The sequence below is a fragment of the Hordeum vulgare genome, chromosome 5H (assembly GCF_904849725.1).
Source record: "Hordeum vulgare subsp. vulgare chromosome 5H, MorexV3_pseudomolecules_assembly, whole genome shotgun sequence".
Taxonomy (NCBI): domain Eukaryota; kingdom Viridiplantae; phylum Streptophyta; class Magnoliopsida; order Poales; family Poaceae; genus Hordeum; species Hordeum vulgare.
In genome coordinates, this window is record NC_058522.1 from 480,080,647 (window position 1) to 480,087,640 (window position 6,994).

At 46.5% G+C, this 6,994-nt stretch overlaps 1 protein-coding gene across 1 annotated transcript; it reads left to right on the top strand.

Annotated features, from left to right (window-relative positions):
• Positions 1-1,412: 1,412 nt before the first annotated feature.
• Positions 1,413-6,048, top strand: LOC123399477 (3-hydroxy-3-methylglutaryl-coenzyme A reductase 3-like). The gene is made up of 4 exons (XM_045093889.1): positions 1,413-2,384; positions 2,543-2,724; positions 4,038-4,384; positions 5,217-6,048. The coding sequence occupies exons 1-4, from the start codon at positions 1,495-1,497 to the stop codon at positions 5,460-5,462; spliced, it is 1,665 nt and encodes a 554-aa protein (XP_044949824.1). The 5' UTR covers positions 1,413-1,494; the 3' UTR covers positions 5,463-6,048.
• The last annotated feature ends 946 nt before the right edge of the window (positions 6,049-6,994 follow it).

A 6,994-nucleotide genomic window follows, 5' to 3' on the forward strand; every position in this document is an offset into this window, starting at 1 on the left:
AAGAGAGAGGGAGTATATATGACGAGAAAATATACATGGCGGTGATTATTATTTTTTTGTGGGGGACACGGCGGTGAATCTAATGGTATTGTAGGCGCTGCTATTTTTTTTCTATAAAGATGATCAAAGTTCACAAAATTTGACTTAATATCACTTTGCTAGAAGAGAAAACACCACCATTGCTTTTTTTTAATCAAAACATTTTGAGCATTTTAATATGAACTGCATATAACATATAAATTGAACAAACACACAAAAAACACGTCTATATCGTAGCGGTGCTAGGTGTGTTGTGCGTAGTCAGTTGACTACACAGGATTAAGGCAAACACAGTAGTAGAAATCATTGGAAAAGTAATGTAAAATTAATCTAAGCACAACTAAGGCCCTGTTTGGAACCACAATAGATTATGATAATCTGGATTATGAAGATAGATTATATAATCTGGTTTATAAAAATAATCTACGTGGGCATGTTTGAATGTCAGATTATATGAACTATAATCCAGGTTTTACATTGCATAATGACTTGTCCGCCCCCTCTTTTTTTTAAAGAGGAGGGTGACAGTGGTAGGAATGTAATTATCTTCAACTTTACAAGGGTAATGGGTCATTAGCAATCCATAATCCAATTTTAGCTGGTGTAGAGTAGATTATGAGTTTTTAATAATCTATCAATCTAGTTTTTATAATCTACACCATAATCTGTCATGTTTGGAGACAAAATGGATTATAAAAACTGGATTATATAATCTGTGTGGTTCCAAACAGGGCCTAAGTGACATCACAATTTTGAACTCCCGGCTCCGTCACTGGTCTATACATATTATTCGATTAAGAAAAGTTAGAACATTATATCTTATAATTCAAAACGCGGAAATACTACAAGTATAATCTTCTACTCCACTGTTTAAAATGCCGCCAAAGGAAGAAAAGGCAGCACCGGATCCACTGTTTAAAATGCCGCATATCGGATATCTCAACGCCTAAAGTTTGAATGAGAAAAGAAGGTCTAGACGTCGCGTGCGAGCGAGGGACCGGAGCACGTCGCGGCATGGGTGCCTACCACCCTCGACCGCGACACGGCCCGCAGTTTTACGATACCGCTCCACCAACGTTGATTTATAAAGACAATCTATCAACCTGTATGTGTACGGCGCGGCGCCTACGTGACATTACCGCGGCGGCTGAACACGCAGCAGATTAGCAGAAGCAGAACCCAAAACCAAAAGGAAAGCGAACACCCGAGACCGCCGGAGACCCCTCCGACCAGAACAAAAAACAACAGACACCCTGGACCGCGGACCCCCAAGCCCGCGACTGCGGGCCCAAGCCCGCGGCTGGCAGTGGGTCCAGCCCGCGAGCGCCGGTGCTATTAAACGGCCCGATCCTTCTTCCCCAATCTCCCAAGTCCCAACCCAACCCAAACCCCCCTCCCACGGCACGACCGCTCCGGACGCCGACGAGCCCAGCGCCGCCGCCGCCGCCGCCCCCCATGGCCGTGGAGGTTCGCCGCAGGGCGCCCGCGACGCGCCCCGCGGAGGGGAGGGCCAGGGTGCAGGCCGGGGACGCGCTGCCGCTGCCGATCCGCCACACCAACCTCATCTTCTCCGCGCTCTTCGCCGCCTCGCTCGCCTACCTGATGCGGCGCTGGAGGGAGAAGATCCGCTCCTCGACGCCCCTCCACGTCGTCGGCCTCACCGAGATCTTCGCCATCTGCGGCCTCGTCGCCTCCCTCATCTACCTCCTCAGCTTCTTCGGCATCGCCTTCGTCCAGTCCGTCGTCTCCAGCAGCGACGACGAGGACGAGGACTTCCTCATCGCCCCCGCCCAGCCGCCCAAGCCCGCGCCCGCGCAGTGCGCGCTGCTGCAGAGCGCCGGCCCCGCCCCCGAGAGAATGCCGGAGGAGGACGAGGAGATCGTCGCCGAGGTCGTCGCCGGGAAGATCCCCTCCTACGTTCTCGAGACCAGGCTCGGCGACTGCCGCCGGGCCGCCGGGATCCGCCGCGAGGCGCTGCGCCGGATCACCGGGAGGGAGATCAACGGCCTCCCGCTCGACGGCTTCGACTACGCCTCCATTCTCGGCCAGTGCTGCGAGATGCCCGTGGGGTACGTGCAGCTGCCGGTGGGCGTCGTGGGGCCGCTCCTCCTCGACGGCCGCCGAATCTACGTCCCCATGGCCACCACAGAGGGCTGCCTCGTCGCCAGCACCAACCGGGGATGCAAGGCCATTGCCGAGTCTGGCGGTGCTTCCAGCGTCGTCTTCCGTGACGGGATGAGCCGCGCCCCCGTCGCCAGGTTCCCGTCCGCCAGCCGCGCCGCCGAGCTCATGGAATTCCTCGAGAACCCAGCCAACTTCGACACTCTGTCTGTGGTCTTTAGCAGGTATAAACTCCGGATTAGTGCCCATATTCAGCCCATGCTCTACTCGCACGACAAATGACATTACGCTAGTGCGTCTCTTGTGTTTGACGACATGTCCCCATCAATCAAATCAGCGCTGTTTCATTTTTAACCCCAAAAAAATGCTTGGTTTTGTGCAGATCAACGAGATTCGGAAGACTACAGGGGGTCAAATGCGCGTTGGCAGGGAGGAACCTGTACATGAGGTTCACCTGCAGCACTGGTGATGCCATGGGGATGAACATGATCTCCAAGGGCGTGCAACACGTGCTGGACTACCTAGAGGAGGATTTCCCTGATATGGACGTCGTCAGTATCTCAGGTATTTTCTCACGTTTATAAATCAACGTTGTACCGTTGATAGATTGTCTTTATTATTTTGGCTAGTTATGACTTATCAGAGCCTTCTAATAATTTTTGACGCCAATATACATCTGACGTCAGCTCGAAAGAAAGTTCCCCCAGGCAGGGTGGTCAAATGCTTCAGAATTGACAAGCAAAAACAGATAAAATTGTTGTGCTATCCATGTTCTAAAGTAAAAATTGCCATGCCCAGAAATTGCCATGTTGACTGAAGGGAATTGCCATGCTACATCAACGGAGAAAGATAAAATCGCCATGCTCTAAAAACTGAAATTGCCATTCCGAATGTATTCGCTCGGATTGCCATCCTGAGCAAACCATTTTTGCCGTCAGCATCATTGTTTGCTCAGAGGGGTACATGGCACCGAACACTTTAGGATTCGTGCATGAGGGCGTTTGCTCGGATTGCTTATAAAGAAATGACGTCAGTTCTATAACATTTAGGATAATTTTATAGTTGATGGCTGGTTAGATGATGGTATCAAAGAATAAGAGCACAACATATTCTCTTGATCCAATACCATTTTGCAAATATTCAAGCCCAGAGAGTTGATGAATGAAGCAACTGGCATGATAGATGTTTAAGGGGTCTTGTCTTAATTGGATTCTCTTGCCTGCGATTGTTATTTTAATTGGATACCCCCTTTGGTGTCAGCACACGATCCAAACTGACGTGGACTACAGTTGTTTTCATTTGTAGTAGTTAGGCTACCTTTTTGTCCAATCTCCCCAGCTTGCTCTTAGTACTTTGTAGAGAGGACGAACATTCACACAAGGAAATTTGGACAAGGCCACCTCATTCTTTTCTTCCCTATTATGTCTTACTCATGCTTTGTCATAACACAAGTAATACCAGTCACGGAGTTTTGCACAGTACAGTCATAGAGTGACGTTCCAATCTGTAAAAATCTCAAGTGGTTTATATATATTGAAGACTACACAGGTTTATACTCCCTCCGTTCCTAAATATTTGTCTTTTTAGAGATTTTACTATGAACTACATACGGATGTATATAGACATAATTTGGAGTGTAAGTTCACTCATTTTGCTCCGTATGTAGTTCGTAGTTGAATCTTTAAAAAGACAAATATTTAGGAACGGAGGGAGTACTTAGGATAGTTGTATTTATCTAGTTTAGTGTTGCTGATTAAGACCAGATCTGTACCGTATTCATAGCAGTACATTTATACTTAGTATAGTGGTATGCACCGAGCTTTTTCACATATCTTTAGTGCTACATAATTTCCTAACTGAACTTCCTTAAAAAACAGGCAATTTTTGTTCTGACAAGAAATCAGCTGCTGTGAATTGGATTGAGGGGCGTGGAAAGTCCGTGGTTTGTGAGGCAGTAATCAGAGAGGAAGTTGTGCAGAAGGTTCTCAAGACCAACGTTCAGTCACTCGTCGAGTTGAACGTGATCAAGAACCTTGCTGGTTCAGCTGTTGCTGGAGCTCTTGGAGGTTTCAATGCCCACGCAAGCAACATTGTAACAGCTATCTTCATTGCCACTGGTCAGGATCCTGCACAGAATGTTGAGAGCTCACAGTGTATCACGATGTTGGAAGCTGTAAATGGTGGCAGAGACCTTCACATCTCCGTTACTATGCCATCCATTGAGGTACGAAGCAATATTTTTCTTCATGATTGACTCATGCTCTTCATATTCTTTTGTACGTGACAAGTCTTGAGTTTATGTTGATTGTCAATTATTCCCTTATTTTGTTATCTAGAGTAGTACACATGATGGTTTTTGCACTTTGGACCCTGACACTTTGCCAAGAACCATTGATTATTCAATCAGTTAGATGGCATCCTCTATGTCCCTCCAAAAAGAAGTGGCATCCTCTATGAACTATAACAAGTATTGATACCTTGATAGCCAAGAATTGTATATTTGTAACAGTCTGTTGATCTTGATCCATCCATTTAAATATATGTTAGTGGGGTTTAAATTATCCCTTTGTTAGGTACCTGGAGATTTTAAAATAATGCTGTCATACATAGTGCTTGATTTTGTTGCCATTAGGCACTAAGCACTATGCAGAGGGTCCAGATTCTGTGTAAAAAACCATATAACATGTTCAACTATGCTTGCTTGTCCTTCAGAATAAGCTTTGTATATGCCAAATGCCAATTTGATCCCTTTTTGGAACATTATTCTTATAGCCACACCATCTGGTTTTCTAGACTACTATTCCTTTCGTTTGCTGTTTGTTCGCCTGCTTGCTATTGTTTTCGTCATCAGCCAGCTCAGTTTAGACCGGCAGTTATCTGTTTAATTAGTGGCCTAATTTGTAACGTTGTGTTTGTTATTATTGCCGAGAAAGGCATCAATCGCCTGCTCATAATTCGGTTAATTATCATCATATACCTAACGTTCCCCACCAACTACGATATAGAGTATATATATGATATGAACTGATGGGTGTGTTGTGATGATCGAAATGCAGGTGGGCACAGTTGGTGGAGGCACGCAGCTGGCCTCACAGTCGGCCTGCTTGGACCTACTGGGCGTCAAAGGCGCCAACAGGGAATCTCCGGGATCGAATGCTAGGCTGCTTGCCACGGTGGTGGCTGGTGCGGTCCTGGCTGGGGAGCTGTCCCTTATCTCTGCGCAGGCTGCCGGCCATCTGGTCCAGAGCCACATGAAATACAACAGATCCAGGAAGGATATGTCCAATGCCGCCGCTTGCTGAAGCGCATGGCATCACTTGGGCCCTTGCCAGAAGCAAATAGACAAAAACCCAGATCAAAATGTTCGCCGGATACATAATCCCCCCTTCACCTCTGTGGGAGTGGACAGACGAGGAAGGTGACTCATCACAGGTTAATTATTTTGTTGATTCCTTGTGTGGAATGGCATGGGCATGCTCAGGAGGTGAAGAGGGAAACCCCGTCGGATGAACCGTTTGTCTGGAGATCGGTCATGGTTTACCAGGAGGACAAGAGAGCACCTGTATTTACCACCCTGTGCTTCCACCCTGGATATGACCAAGCCTATTTATTTTCTTGATGTTGTTGTTCCTCTTCCCACCAAACCTCTTGTTCTGCCCGTCTTGAATCTGACCACCTTGGTTGTTTTTGTCCAAAGCTTACATTACTACCCGCTTCTGCTTTACACACTTGTCTCTGTTCCCTCCTGTTACTGCTTCGGGAATGCTTGTAGTAGCATTGTAACTAATTCAGTTTCGTCTGTTTGATCTTTCTATCCTAGTGTCTGTTACCCTTGCTGGCTCGCTTGTAAAGAAGATGTTTTTGAGTTAACTGAATCTGTTCTCATTGTGACCATGTGTCCATGTTTTTTTATATTTACTGCGTCAGAGCCGATGCTTTTTCTGTAAATTAATGACACAAGCATGGCAGCTGTTGTTTGTTCTGCCAGAGTATCTTAATAAGAAATTAGTAACACAAGCATGGCTAGGTCCTGACAGGAACAAGAAATATGTGTACAACTATGACGCTCTTTGCTTAGCAGTCGCCACCAAAGCCATGCACGTATGTCTCTTAGCAGAAGAAGACGGTACAGTGATCGTCGAGCGACGCACTACTTGTGGATGTGGTCACCATCGACTGTTGGTGATTAGCACGGAGAGCGCATCTATTGCTGACGGGGCCATGCTCTGCGCGGGACACCATATGCCTTGCCACCACAAACGACGTACAGCCGCTACCGCTTCATGCAACGGTACTCGTCGCACCACATGGCGTGACGGCCGGCCGGTGCTGCGCTCCTCGTGGCGCTGGCCGCTGGCACCGCATTGACTCGTTGTTTCCGTCGCTACCTTGAATGTACCGCTGTCCGTCATGTGCGGCAGGATTATATTGTTCCTTTCTCAGTTTTAAAATAAATGATTCAACTTAGTATAAACTTGAATCATTTTAGGAGAACACTACATAGCGGCGCCGCATCTATGTATTGCGGTGCAGCGGCCCAGCTAATCATCCTTCTAATGTAAAAATAGTGTTGCTTTACTAATTAGATTACTTTAAAAAGCATTGCCTACCGCCAAACCCTTGTGATGCAAATTCAATAATGTCATCAGATTTGGTCTAAAATGACCGAACTTTAAAAAGTTTTATCTCTTAAACCGTTAATTAAATCGATGATCCGTTTTCACCGTTGACCTTGTTTCGACGAAATCTTTAAAACTAGATCCCATGTCGATATGTTTTGACAACTTTTTTTTTTGCTCGTACTTACCACATTTGATGCACTTACTTGCCATAT

Coding starts and splice junctions, on each gene's coding strand:
- LOC123399477 (XM_045093889.1), top strand. CDS start 1,495: ATGGCCGTGGAGGTTCGCCGCAGGGCGCCCGCGACGCGCCCCGCGGAG. Junction 2,725..4,037: donor GGACGTCGTCAGTATCTCAG/GTATTTTCTCAC, acceptor CTTAAAAAACAG/GCAATTTTTGTTCTGACAAG. Junction 4,385..5,216: donor TTACTATGCCATCCATTGAG/GTACGAAGCAAT, acceptor ATCGAAATGCAG/GTGGGCACAGTTGGTGGAGG.